Source organism: Branchiostoma lanceolatum, chromosome 4 (genome assembly GCF_035083965.1).
Source record: "Branchiostoma lanceolatum isolate klBraLanc5 chromosome 4, klBraLanc5.hap2, whole genome shotgun sequence".
Classification (NCBI taxonomy): domain Eukaryota; kingdom Metazoa; phylum Chordata; class Leptocardii; order Amphioxiformes; family Branchiostomatidae; genus Branchiostoma; species Branchiostoma lanceolatum.
In genome coordinates, this window is record NC_089725.1 from 32605453 (window position 1) to 32617023 (window position 11571).

Sequence of the window (11571 nt, forward strand, 5' to 3'; positions counted from 1 at the left end):
GGCCCTTCCCGCCCCATCAGCCCGGCCGTTCGTCTTCCGTCTGGCCGGACTGACGTATCGATTTTCCAACTCGCGCAGATTATCAAATATGAGACGCTCAGACAGGACTTCCTTCTCATCTCCGGTAGGGGCTCGGCGGCTGGCTTCCTGCCACAGTTTCTGTTCCTTGCCACGGTTCCCACAACTATCGGAAAATCAGCACCAAGGACAGACGCTGCTTCTCACCTCCGGTAGGGGCTCGGTGGCTGGCTTCCTGCCACAGTTTCTGTTCCTTGCCACAGTCCCCACAACTATCGGGAAATCAGCACCAAGGACAGGACAAGTGTGTAACAATAAGTGAGAACTCGCGCAGATGATCAAATATGAGACGCTCAGACAGGACGCGGCTTCTCATATCCGTTAGAGACGCCTTGGCTGGCTCCCTGCCACAGTTTCTGTTCCTTGCCACAGTCCCCACAACTATCGGGAAATCAGCACCAAGGACAGGACAAGTGTGTAACAATAAGTGAGAACTCGCGCAGATGATCAAATATGAGACGCTCAGACAGGACGCGGCTTCTCATCTCCGTTAGAGACTCCTTGGTTGGCTCCCTGCCACAGTTTCTGCTCCGTTCCACAGTTTTTGCTCCTTGCCAGAGTTTCCACAACTATCATTAAATCAGCACCAATGACAGATGTGTTACAGTAAGTGAGAACTCCCGGGGATGACTGAATATGAGACACAGTCAGAACGCGGCTTTTCATCTCCGGTAGAGGCTCAGTTTCTATTCCTTGCCACAGTTCCTAAAACTATCGGGAAATCAGCACCAAGGACAGGTGTGTTACAGAGTGTAAAAACTCCCGGAATGATCAAATATGAGACACTCAGACAGCGCGTTGCTTCTTTTGATATAAAATCTAAATATTCATGAAGGTTTTTACGATTCAAAGAAATTACAGAGCATGGCACACCAAATGATAGATTCTCCTTTTCTTTGTTCATCAATAAGTTCATGGAAAACTTCGCTCAGGATTCGAAATACATTTTTGCAAGAAAGCAGAAACAGTACGTTTCACGATGTGAAACTAGACACTGTAGGACATTCCCCGTTTTACGATATTTTTAAAGTTTTACGGCATATACTCGCTCATTTTCTGGCTCCTTTGCACGATTTACTTTATGGTTGCCTTTTTGTTTTGGAAACGGACAAAAATTGATGCCCACGCTGATGTCATCCATATAATCAGCGTGGCCTTATGAGAAAGAAATATAAAAAGAAAACGGTAAATCATCATAAACCAGCAGGTGCTGTAAAAAGGAAATTTCAAGGAGATTCCATTTGACCTTAGCGAGAAAATGGACCTTTCGCGGTGGTTTTAAATTCGCGGTTGAAATGATCGCGTACGCAGGAAGAGGACAGACCAAAAACCACGCTCTGCGTTCGAGAGGCTGCAACGGAAGTCGGATCCTTCTCATTTCCGATAGGAGTTGTTGGTTGGCCCCGAACCACTACGTATCACAATTACTGGAACTATCGGGAAATCAGCACCAAGGCCAGGTTTGTAAGAGAAAGACGTTGAGAAAGCATTGCGGTGCCTTGCTCCTCTTGGGAAGTGTGTGTAAGCACCATTTGTCGTAGCGCACTGACTCCGTGCCACAGTTTCTAGCACTGTCGGGAAATCAGCACCAAGGCTAGATTTGTTAGAGAAAACAAGACGTTGGTGAAGCAGGGCGGTTCCTTGCTCCTTTTGGGGAGTGTGCATCAACCAGCACGGTGTAAGCACCATTTGCAAACACATTCCGTGCCAGAGTTTCTAGAACCATCAGGGAATCAGCACCAAGGACAGGCGTGTTACGGAAAGCACAGCGGTTTCCAGCTTCTGTGTGTGAGTCTGTACGACACCAGCAGGGGTGAACACCCTTTGACGTAACACACCTGTCTGCTTGCTACCGCAGTGTAGCGACATATAAAGTAGTGCTCAGTTGTTTCATGAATGCACAATAAAGGTCTTTCATTCAATAAAATCACCCGGCGCTCGTTCACCGCACGTGCTCTGTTGTATATGTTCTGATACAGGTACATTGAACAACATTAACTCTTATTCTGTTCCCCACAAACGAGTGACTCATCGTGAGTCAGCAGAAAGAATGTAATTTCCACAGAGAGCTCTCTGGGGCCGATGGAGGGGTTTGATGCATGACAGCTGAGTTCTGAGGGTGATGAAGGGGGTTTTGATGTACGACGGATGAATTGTGAGGGTGATGAAGGGGGTTTTGATGTACGACTCTCCCCCCGGTACTTAAATCATGTGGCAGCTGTGGGGAGTAATTTCCGGCGGCTCCTGATGAGATGAGTTTCCGCCCACGCCGCGGTACGAACATGACCTGCCCTTCCTATGGGGGGGGGGGGGGTCGCAGAGAGGGGAAGAGCAATAGAAAGATCCAGAAACATGAATAACCATAATGTCAGTTATTTAGACTATTGGGTTTCTTGTTGATAAGTTCTACTCTTATGTGACCCGTTGTATTTTTGAGTGCTCTGTAATGTCCCTGTGTTTCGAGGAAGACATGAAAAACACACCATGGACCTGAGTGTGGTAAATCTGTGATCTACTGGTGAGATAAATGAACTAATCATTGATTGATTGATTGGTTGGTTGATTGATCGATTGGTTGGTTGAACAGACGGACACGGACAATGCGCTACTTCTAAATGCCATAACGGTCAGGACTCGGGAATATCCCGAGATGGCGGCTTGTTGTGTGACAGGCGGCTTGTGCAGTAAGTCTATATAGATACCCTTCCGCTGACATGTCACGACAACGATCCTCGCGGATTCCCTGCCGGGCTGAATCTGTGCCCCGCAGCTGCCGTGTATAACACCGCGAAATGTCAGAACGGTTATATCCGAAACAGCAACATTTGGAGCTGATGGTCTGTTAGCAGATAGCGAAGTTGTGCACTGAGTCTCTATATGCCATCTAACTGATGAGGCAGTTTGAAATGAAAGATGAAATCTGCAGGAATGGGTAGGCGGTTTCTGATGCCAGCATCCTACATAGATGTCTTCTGGAAAGTATGCTCCAGTGGAGCGATTTTTGCTTCTCTAGCAGAACTAAGTTTAAGATGATCTTTAAATAAGGTAGATACCTCTAGGACTTCAGTGAACGACGGAAGACAGCGGATCCTATCTGAAACGTCCAATAGTTTATAAAATCGATCTAGTTGCTTGAGTAGCTTTTCTTTTATGAATCGTCACATGAATTCTGCATAAACAGATGCAGGGGAGAGGACAGAACATTCTGATAAACTACTATAACGCTCTACAGAAGGAATAGAGGCAATTAACTACGAACAGGTACATGGTATGACAGTGACGAGAAATTAAAGGATTTATTTGCACCTTGGGAAATGACATTGGCTGCTCAACATTTCAGCATAAAGTAGGAAAACTTCTGGCATAACCATTAGGCGAAAATATCAATGATAGACAAAATATTCTGAATAGTTGGTTACAAAATTCAGTCCTGATTCTGTTAAATATAAAGCTTTTGGTCTCCTGTATTACACTGCAATGTCTTAAAACCTTTGACTTTTTGTTAAAAACTGATACTTGGATCCTGGTGACGATGTGATAGACAAACACAGGGTATACTCAAAAACAGACCTGAATGTGCAGTATCAAACTGAGCATAACATCTTCAAACAAGGTAGAGTGGGGAAAGCTTGCAGATGAAGTAACAAAGCATAACTTTAAATCTCAGTTCATTAATTACCTGTGAAATTAGGAGATTCCTACCAGTCAACGTTGCCAGGATTGCGTGATATGACACTGAGTATACTTTATCAAAACATATCATGCTCCTTGTGTATAGAAAGCTGTGAGTTTGGGATATTTGTAGTTACGTAAGACAATGTACATTCTGATTTTGACAAAAAATACAAGAGCTAAACACAGTATATACAGGCCATGATTATTTACAGCATGTATGTGAACCACTAAGGAGTGTAGATAACAGGTGGGACTGGGCAAAACCAGCAACATCCAGTGGACTGTTGGTCACTGTTCTCTCTGTACTGCTGTGGAACATTCTGCATTTCGGTAGGAATTCAGTTTCACGTACGTTTCCCAGCTGCCTGTTTCTGTGTCAAACTGCCTTGCAGCTAGGGAAAAGTTATGATTTAGCCTCCCCCAACATCTGCTTGGAGATAAGGAATTACAACATAGCCAGAAAAAATGGCTATCAACTTGAGAAGGCTGACTTTGGGAAATATTTCAGCAAACATTTTGGCTGTTACCTCTCTTCAACAGGCATTTTCATTTTTCATTGAGATATGTTTGAAGCAACAACAGTTACTGATGTTTTGGCCGAGTCCCAGCCCACAACTCCCTGAGGTTCCAGCAGGCACATGACTTACACTGCCAAACTCTGACACTGGTCACTCTATACTTCAAGAAATAACTTTCCTCATTTCAAGGGTACCTTGTTACAAGCCACGCAGTTCTGACTGCTGCTGCCTCTGCACATTCATTGCAATTTTACATCGCCTTTGTCGTAGCGTACTGTCATTATGGAATTTCCATAAAAACAAAAATAGCACATTTCATTCATTTTATTTCAGAGGTATAGAGGTGTTTGAGTTTAACATTTGTTGAAATCTAAAAACATCCAAAGTGACCAGTGTCAGGCGCTTTTCACTACTTATTACTTGTATAAGCTAATTCACATTTCTAACTGCGCATGTGAAATGGGATGCATTGTGGGTAATATGTCAAAGTTGAAGGCCCCTGGCAATTCTTACCCAAAGTGCATCACACCTTGAAGTAGCTTACGCTATATTGGACCCCTAAACTCCTCATTATCTACTCTATGACACATTCTACATGACTGTATGTCTGCAATAACACATGACAGTTTATATATGATCAGGGCACAATATTAGAAACGGATTCCTGAGATGTTCACTAGAGCGCGTCGACTCTGGCAGCGAAGATGACGATCTGTTTCCCCACCTCCTTCCGCAGGTCCTCCTTGGAGGCGTTCGGGTGTTTCTTGCAGTAGTCTGCGATGGCCAGGATACACTCTTTCTGCAGGGGAGGGGGGGGTCAGGTTAGGGAACATTTGTGACTTACTTACTTCTGAACAGCACTGCACTGGCAACACATTTAGCACCAAGGGTTTAGTTGAAAGCTCATTAGTACTAACTCTTGCCATTGTTTTTTACACTTAGATGACAGGTGTGAAATTGTTCCTCTGTTCTTCTGACCACCATAAGGTTTAATGGTTTGGCTGAGACAAATAACACACGAGACAGCCGAGGTGTACTAAAATGTTCTGTAGTGTCTTTACACTGCCCTTCAGAGCAAGTGGTTTGAACTAACTTGATTTTAAAGTGTCCAAAGTAACTATCTGGCTCTGTGTATTTATTACTTTCTCTGTTTGTTTGTTTGTTTGTAAGCTAGTACCTTGTACTTGTCTATCTGGTCCTGTGTGTGTGTTTGTTTGCATGTGAGTTAGTCCGTACCTTGTACTTGTCTATCTGGTCCTGTCCTGTGACCCGCTGGAACAGTTCGTACCCGACGCGGGCCTGTGTCACGGTGCTCAGCAGTTCTGCGCCCTCTGAGTTCTTCTCCAGGTAGGCTAGCAGGGCGATCTGTGGGGGACAACATCATCATCATCATCAACAACATGCAGGTTGTAAGTAACTGCTACTCCCTGGGCATCTCCAGATAACATCTTTAATTTTTGTAAAGCTTCTTTGAAACCTCCCTAGAGGTGTGCCTGGGAAGTCACAGCTACAATTTTCAACTCCTAAAGACGGGAAAATTTTATAAATATCCCTTCTTTCCGGAAACTATTAGTGACTGGAACCCTCTGCTTCTTCCACAGTCGAGCTGTTCAGACCCAGACAGGGATACTGCCTGCCCTAACCTACTCACCCCCCCCTCCTGGTAATGTTTTACGTTTTATTGCGATCGATGAGTAATAAGGTAAACATCATGGTTGCAAAGATGATAACTATGGAATGATTTTTGAAACTGATTAACAACATCGTGAAAGTGGAATACAAAACAGTACAAAACCAAGAAAAGAAACAACTCCTTATTTACATCAAGGACATTTAAAACTTAAAATCTTCCTTGACTCATCATATATTATGTTTTGACAGGACCAGCTGCGTCATCATCCCTGCCCTAGTAACCAACTTGTTCTTTCTCCAAACGCAAATCACTTCCTGCCGTGCTTTACATTTCTGTCGGCTTCTGTGCTCAGAAATACACCTGGGAAATTAACACAAAGCTCCTCTGTGTGTGTATACCGGTAAGGACGGTCTTCATGTTGTTTTCTCTCTCCATATTTCCGTCTTGTTTATGCAGAAGACGCGTTTTCAGGGCGGGGTCAGAGTGAAACAAATCTGCTGTTTATGCGATCAAACTAAGTTTTCTTCGCTGTTGAAGAGCCTAATATCTTCAGCCCTGCTCCAGGCTCATTTTGACTCGTGTAGAATTGAGGTAACGAACCTGCTGCAGGAGTTCAGCGTTATTCTCTATCCGCAGTCCGTCCGCCAGGTCAGTTAGGGAAGCCATCTTGGAATCTAATGAAATCAACATACGGCCGGTTCCAACTATGACCAAAACAGGGGGTAACACTAGATCTACTTTAAATCATTTTAAGTGACTTAAAGTTGTGAACAGTTCAAAATTATAGATTTGTAGATAAACATGGACCTATTCTAATGACTTATTATCTTAGATATTTCCATTCTATGATATGATTAGACTTTAAATGAAACTGTGGTGGAATCGTCCTTTCACCTTTGACCTGATTGATGGCAGTGCCTGTCCGCTCAGACACGACATTTTCCCGTCTTTAAAGCCCGATTTTCGCCCCGATTTCGCCGGAATCTGCGCTCGTCCGCGACATGGCTGCGACCGTGAGCATCAACCCCGCCAGCCCGCCCATAGGTGAGTCTCACGTACCGCACAGATCCGTCCTGTTATCCGGACAGTTCTGCGTGTCTGGTCCGAGGTGATTTCATCATGCCGCCTTGTGACTCCATGGTGTAATCCGGACAGGCCGACATGCAACTCCACATCATGTTGGTGCCTGGGCTTTTTCCCTTCCTCGTCTTTAAATGTCATGCCCTGTTATTGTCGCCACTAAGCCGATTTTTCCACCGGGTTTGATCAAATGTGATTTGTAGGCAATAGTTTATACCTTCAACTGATGATTCCTTATAATTACCCCTCCCACCACACCGGCCTGTACTTAAATATTACCTGTCCCTCACATGTACCAGGTGTGCTGCTGGCTGTAGAACACCTGAAGGACTCCGTCCCAGTCCAGGTGCAGGAAGGCAAGAACACTGGACTCAAGGTCAACGGGTATGTTACTGCCCTTAACTTTTTATTACGTCTGCAAAGGAGGATAACTTTCCAGTGCAGTGTGTGTGACTGTTGGTGAACAAAATAGTTCAAGAAGTGTAGGATGGTAAATCTACATATGATTTTGGGCCCCAGCAGGTTCCTCTAGAACCACTCCGGGACTGCTTTCTTTTTCAGTTTTTGGGTGGTAGATATGTAACACGTTAGTCCTCCTACCAACTTTCTTTAAAAGCACAGGTGTGTTTTTGTTAGCGCCTTGAAAACAGGATGATACAGAAAGTAATGGATCATATGTTTTCCATGGAAAGTTGAAGGAAAGCGTGAATTGAATAAGACTTTCAGAAATTCCACATGTCCCTTTTTTTTTGCAAATTTGTTGCAGGGATGTGACGTTCACCACGGTCCCGTCCATCTGCCGCTACCTGGCGCGGCTCGCACCTGGGAAACACCTGTACGGCACCAGCAGCCTGGAGGCAACCGAGGTACAGGTGTCCTCTGGTTACTAAGTTAGTGTGCAGCAGGTATCATATTTAGTGTGCAGCAGGTATATCATACTCATAGTTTGTGTGCAACAGGGAGAGATTTTCCTCAATGTGCCACCTGCAGTCTTGTATAATGACTTCAATAGGACACTTGGAACTCTGTTCCTGCATCTTCTATCTCAGCCTCCCCACAGACTCTACAGTGCACCATCTTCAATTCCCCAGGAGGGTTTCAGAAAGCCTTCCAGACTAGCAGGAGTTTTGAATGGCACCTTTTGTGTCAGTCGCTCCAGGTTTCTCCAAACCTGCCAGAGAGATTTCAATGTTTATTGCTTTAGACCTATTCTTCTTGGATGTCCATCGTGCAGCGATGATGACGTCAATAGACTGTAGGCCTAAGTAGCAGCAAAAGGGAGTTGGTTCAGAAACTGGATCTGGTTCTTTCCCCTTTAACATGTCTAACCTATGACCCTGTGACCCCAGGTCGACCACTGGCTGGAGTTCAGCGTGGGGCGGCTCGGCTGTCCCGCAGACTTCGCCGACGCAGTGCAGTACCTGAACCAGGTGCTAGGGCCGCGCACCTTCCTGATTGGTCATTCCGCAACCCTGGCCGACTTCGCCGTGTGGGGAGCCCTGAGAGGTGAGTTATGAAATTGCAAACTGCAGAACAGTTGTACAGTCATCAATCTTTATCCATATGGTGATAATGCAGCATCAAAAATCATGTACCATACAGGACAGGTACCATACAGGACAGGTACCATACAGGACAGGTGTACAGCAGCATGGAAAATGGTTGCTACGGCCACTACCATTACCTTATTCGTTTATGATTGTAAATTTTGCTGCAACACGTTTGAGAAATGATCAAAAACGGTCACCAGATAGATTAAGGTTAGGGAATGAGTAACTGGTCCATTTTTTATACCAACAGCATGTTCCTTTGTCACTTTTGTTCTATTTCAAGATTATTTCACTATGTGTGTTCTGATATTCTGAGAATCTGAGGCATTTTGAAGAAGGTTGACTCCATGTTAAAGTGAAAGTAACGCAATGTTCTCCCCCAATAGGCAACAATGTGTGGCTGAACCTGTTGGATCGTGGGAAGGCACCGCCCCACGTGGCTCGCTGGTTCCGCTTCCTGGAGGAGCAGGCGGAATTCAAGGCCGTTGCCATGGCGCTGCCCGCCAAGCCCGAGGCCAGCAAGTCTGAGGTCAGTCTCACATGATGTGATGGTCTTTCCTCTGTCGTGGTTAAACCTAGTCGATTTAGGAGAAGATACAGTGTGTTTCTTACTTTCTTTGTCTAGTAAGTTATGTTTTTCGGATCAACAATATTCCTTCATCCAAACAAACACAAACCAGAAACTTGGCATGATTTGTGTTATAATCTCTTTGCTCCATTAACTACTTTGTCCTTCTCTGTGTTTCTCTGTCTGTTCATGCCGCCAGGGCAAGAGGCCTGGGCAGGTACGGTACCTACTACTCTTCCCGTCATCTGCACATCTGTCTGCTATCGTCCCATGGTGTTTCATTCAAGTTTTCTCCCTTACACTTCAAGTTCTTGTAACGTGAATAGATACAAAAGACGCATGTAATGCTCCTGTCCCTTTAGACATGTAATAAGGCGGACGGTAGCGTTCCTATCCTTCCAGACAAGGAAACAGACTGTCAGAAAAGTTCTTATTACTTTAGATGCATAAACAGATGCATGGTAATGTTCTTATTCCTTCAGACGCGCGAAAGACTTCAGAAACAACATTCTTATTTCTTTTGATGGTAAATTCTTATTTCTTCAGACAGATAAAAACACTTACGTAAACAGTCTTATTCCTTTAGATTTTAACGGACTTGTAATAATGTTCTTCTCCCCTCAGACCCGTAAGCAGGACCAGGGGAAGTTTGTGGAGCTGCCGGGGGCGGAGATGGGGAAGGTCGTGACCCGCTTCCCTCCCGAGGCCAGCGGGTGAGTAAAGGGCAAACAAACAAACAGACATATTTGTAAGTAAAGTGCACATCACCACGGTTTAAATATGCAGTCCCATAAAGTATAGCAGCGACATCTGTAGCTGCAGTGGAATGTAAACCAGTCAGAATTGCCCTGAGGAAGGTGACAGACGGTTGCAGAAATGTTGATAGAATAAAACACTTGCTTGTGTACAAAGAGTCTTTTTGTTCAGGGCACTTCACCATTTGTATCACACGATAAATGTGTGAGAATGGTTGGCTTTATGAGTGTGGTATATCTAGGTTATTCTAACCTTCATGTACTGTGCATTATATTGGTCGTTTGTGCCACGACCAGTGAAAGACAAGCTTTTCCGTAAGCTGAAGTGGATTGAAAGACATTTCCATTTTTCTTGTTCAGATTCCTGCACGTTGGCCATGCGAAGGCGGCCCTGCTGAACCAGTACTACCAGCATGCCTTCCAGGGGAAACTCATCATGCGGTTCGACGACACCAACCCTGCTAAGGAGAGCGCCGAGTTTGAGAAGGTACGGCCGGGGGACTGTGGGTTATTCCTGATAACTTAACAATGCTTTTACTCAAAGTTTGATGGATAGAAATGACTCTGAGCCCAAGTTAGCTTACCTTACTGTCACAACAGTACTTACAGGTTTGTTGTCCTAGGAAATAGACTGATCCCATAGCCCCACCCACCTCCATAAAAACGTAGAAAAGCAAAAAAAGAGCAACATACTGATGCAAATATTTGACGGGCATGCAGCCACTCTCTCATTGGTGGAACCACAAATTGCCATGCTATCATTGGTTCAACTGCAAACTGTGATGGACAGTCAGGGTCAGTCCATTCCCGAATATGCCAGGGTGTCCAGAAGAAGTGTTGCTAACCACCAGACCACAATCATCAACAAAATTCAACAGTCCTGAGTGCTTCCTTCTCCTACTCCCCCAGGTGATCCTAGAAGACATCTCCATGCTGGACATCAAGCCGGACATCTTCACGCACACCTCCGACCACTTCGACCGTATCCAGGGTTACGCGGAGAAGCTGATCCGCGACGGGCTGGCGTACGTGGACGACACCGACCCCGAGGTCATGAAGCAGGAGCGCGAGCAGAAGGTCGACTCCAAGAACCGCGCAAACGGTCAGGCTTCTTTGTTTATCTATTATCTTGTTTGTTTTTAGTATTCCATTGATTTTGCTTACATACAGCTGATGCTGCACAACTAACTAGTCACAGGTTAAAAGTTACGGACGGTCCAAATTTCTGGAATGTTGCTGGATCTTCCATGGTTTGCATAGTAATGAAAATGATGTACTGTACTGTATATGGAGTAATGTGGGATGTTTGTTGAGGTCAGGCCTCAGGTTGCATGTTGGTGACTGTTATGTGTGTGTTTGCAATTCAAACCAAAACAAACTTGGTCAGAAAGGACCTGACAGAATAAAGGAATGACAGACTGTACTGAATGATGATGTTGATAATGAAAAAGAATCATGGTAATGGTGATGGTGACTGATGATGATGAAAATGATGAGGAGGAGGAAGGCCGAGGAAGAGGACAATGAGCATGATGATGATTATGAATAATGATGATGCTGAAGAATGATGATTGTTGATGATGATGATGATTAGTGGTGATGCTGATGATGGTTGGTGATGATGATGCTGATGATGATGATGTGTTTACAGCTGTTGAGAAGAACCTGGCCATGTGGGAGGAGATGAAGAAGGGGTCAGAGGTCGGACAGCGGT

General features: G+C 44.8%; 2 protein-coding genes across 23 annotated transcripts in view; one reads left to right on the top strand and one right to left on the bottom strand.

Annotated features, from left to right (window-relative positions):
• Positions 1-3349: 3349 nt before the first annotated feature.
• Positions 3350-6635, bottom strand: LOC136434079 (uncharacterized). Its single transcript, XM_066426803.1, has 3 exons — positions 6505-6635; positions 5508-5636; positions 3350-5070 (listed from the first exon to the last, which is right to left on the bottom strand). Exons 1-3 carry the CDS (start codon positions 6592-6594, stop codon positions 4948-4950), a joined length of 342 nt encoding a protein of 113 aa, XP_066282900.1. The 5' UTR covers positions 6595-6635; the 3' UTR covers positions 3350-4947.
• A 149-nt stretch (positions 6636-6784) lies between these two features.
• LOC136434078 (bifunctional glutamate/proline--tRNA ligase-like) overlaps positions 6785-11571 on the top strand; it is a 28437-nt gene continuing 23650 nt past the window's right edge. For 13 of the 22 annotated variants that reach the window (XR_010755697.1, XM_066426786.1, XM_066426783.1 and 10 more), the window contains exons 1-10: positions 6785-6948; positions 7284-7368; positions 7751-7850; positions 8334-8490; positions 8921-9063; positions 9302-9319; positions 9727-9815; positions 10218-10344; positions 10767-10959; positions 11509-11571. The exon at positions 11509-11571 is cut by the window's right edge and continues 109 nt beyond it. Coding sequence is in view for 21 of the 22 variants with exons in the window: in XM_066426786.1 (XP_066282883.1) it covers positions 6906-6948; positions 7284-7368; positions 7751-7850; positions 8334-8490; positions 8921-9063; positions 9302-9319; positions 9727-9815; positions 10218-10344; positions 10767-10959; positions 11509-11571 (1018 nt within the window). In the remaining variant the exon portion in view is untranslated. The remainder of the gene's footprint in view (positions 6949-7283; positions 7369-7750; positions 7851-8333; positions 8491-8920; positions 9064-9301; positions 9320-9726; positions 9816-10217; positions 10345-10766; positions 10960-11508) is intronic. The other 9 variants (XM_066426796.1, XM_066426797.1, XM_066426798.1 and 6 more) reach the window with 2 other exon arrangements.